This window comes from Nicrophorus vespilloides, unplaced genomic scaffold (assembly GCF_001412225.1).
Source record: "Nicrophorus vespilloides isolate i.1.1-1 unplaced genomic scaffold, Nicve_v1.0, whole genome shotgun sequence".
Classification (NCBI taxonomy): Eukaryota; Metazoa; Arthropoda; class Insecta; order Coleoptera; family Silphidae; genus Nicrophorus; species Nicrophorus vespilloides.
In genome coordinates, this window is record NW_017097346.1 from 4184 (window position 1) to 6028 (window position 1845).

At 39.3% G+C, this 1845-nt stretch overlaps 2 protein-coding genes across 2 annotated transcripts in view; one reads left to right on the forward strand and one right to left on the reverse strand.

The window, feature by feature from the left end:
- The window catches only part of LOC108559883 (protein arginine N-methyltransferase 7), a 3617-nt gene extending 2878 nt beyond the window's left edge, over nt 1–739 (forward strand). Inside the window, exons 2-3 of the mRNA XM_017917253.1 lie at nt 252–406; nt 468–739. Coding sequence (XP_017772742.1) covers nt 252–406; nt 468–708 — 396 coding nt within the window. The 3' untranslated portion in view covers nt 709–739. The remainder of the gene's footprint in view (nt 1–251; nt 407–467) is intronic.
- Nucleotides 708–1570, reverse strand: LOC108559884 (TPPP family protein CG45057-like). The gene is made up of 2 exons (XM_017917254.1): nt 1225–1570; nt 708–964 (listed from the first exon to the last, which is right to left on the reverse strand). The coding sequence occupies exons 1-2, from the start codon at nt 1519–1521 to the stop codon at nt 785–787; spliced, it is 477 nt and encodes a 158-aa protein (XP_017772743.1). The 5' UTR covers nt 1522–1570; the 3' UTR covers nt 708–784.
- Nucleotides 1571–1845: the final 275 nt, after the last annotated feature.

Here is a 1845-nt window from a genome sequence, read left to right on the forward strand (position 1 = left end):
AAAAATAATCAACATCTTTCTAAACTAATTATAATAAGATTGTGTAAATTGATTTAAACTAAAAATAGACTAAGCAATTGAAAGGAATTTAACACAAATGCATAAATGAATATTAAGTTTGTTTATATGGGAATAATTCGAGTTGAAATGGAAATCGTGCAGTGGGTTTTTCACGCAGCATTTCAAAGGCGGTTCAATGAATTAATGCTATATGTGTTGTTGCGTAACATTTGATGTTGTTGAATTTACAGGAATCCAGCGGAATTAGCGACGAAGAGGTGGAAGCCCAGCCTCTGTGGGAATACCCCGGTCAGGCGCTGAGTCAACCCAAAGAGATAGCCGCAATCGACATTAAAATAAACGGACGGGACGTTTGCGAAAGCACCGGTTCTTTCGATTTCAACGAGTGAGTAGTAGTATATGAGGATGAAGATACACGGATTTGGATAACATCTTTCTGTTTGTAGCGTGTCTTCGTGCAACGGGGTAGCCTTCTGGGTGGATTGGATCGTCGACGTGGGCAATTCCAGGAAGACCACCATCACCACAGGGCCGATCGTACCATGCGAGGTGGGCGTCGAAGTGCAATGGGACGTGCACTCTAGACAAGGCGTCTGCCTGCTCGGTCACAGGCAGCTCAAGAACGAGCTCAAGTACAGTTTCAAGTACGACTATAAATCGGGTCAGATCAAGTTCAAGGTGTTCTAAATTATATGTCAATATCATTTTTTTTTATTATTATTTCGTTTTTCAATTTCTCTTCATATTTATTTCGCACTTCCGTTCACTTTTTTCCGTAGGTGCCTTGGTTCTTGTATCCGCCGACGTAGCCGGTGTTCTCGGTCACGTCCTCCCTTCCCGCCAACCCTTTGCCCTTTCCTGAACTGTCGAACCGCTCTTTGTGCGCCCCGGTGTACTTTGATGTGTCGGTGAGGCGATCCACGGCCGCCGAATTTACAGGAACCTTTACACAAAGAAAATAATGCAAGTTTTTTTTTTTTTGCTCACAAATCACTCATTCCTTGGGTACAAACGCATCCATCTGTCTAATAAAGCGCTTTCAAATCTTGCATTTACAAAATTCAATGACAAGATTCGAAAGAAACAAGAACAAATGTTTAATTCATACCTTTAGTATAGTATCAATTAAAACCAATGTGTAGATTTTCGAAATCTCATTGACAGATTTTACATGTCTCTTGCAAAATCTTGAACGAAACTCACCGCCACTCCAGACAGTCCCGGAATCGAACACTTCATCATCTTACTCTTGATCTCGTCCACTGGGACTTTCTTCGTTTGTGCCAGATCGTCCAGAAACTTATTGTACTCGGCCAGATTCAGTTTCATCGATTTCAGCTTCTTGAAATGGATGCTCGTGTCTGTAGTTGTAATGACTTTATCGAAGATTCCAGCCTGTTTCATCCATTTGTCGCTCTGCGACAACGAGATCGTCTTTCCATCGGAATTTGTATCGCCGAATTTCGAAAACGCTTTGAAAACCTCATCGAACGTTGCCATTGACGCGAATTTTGAAATTGTCAAATAAAATATTAAATTTCACAATTGAAACATTACGTTGCGTGAATCATATAATATCATCGGTGAATCATTTAGCAAATCTTCAAGAACCCGATGTTCTTGGAATTATTTTTGTCAACTATCTTTTGAACTTCGTTTTAAGGTCACGCGCTCAATGCACTTCCAGTTCAAAGTATCTAAATTATTCTGTAAAATATTAATTCTTCAATTATCAAGTAAATTTACAAGTAATACTTGACAAATAAGGAACTTGCCAATATATTGATAGGATACTTAAAAGCTTAAAACAAATATATTCAGATA

Bases quoted from the DNA above. Each gene is read 5' to 3' on its own strand.
- LOC108559884 (XM_017917254.1), bottom strand. From the start codon at position 1,521: ATGGCAACGTTCGATGAGGTTTTCAAAGCGTTTTCGAAATTCGGCGAT. The intron at 965-1,224 runs GTGAGTTTCGTT...CTTTGTGTAAAG, and splicing joins CGGGACTGTCTGGAGTGGCG to GTTCCTGTAAATTCGGCGGC.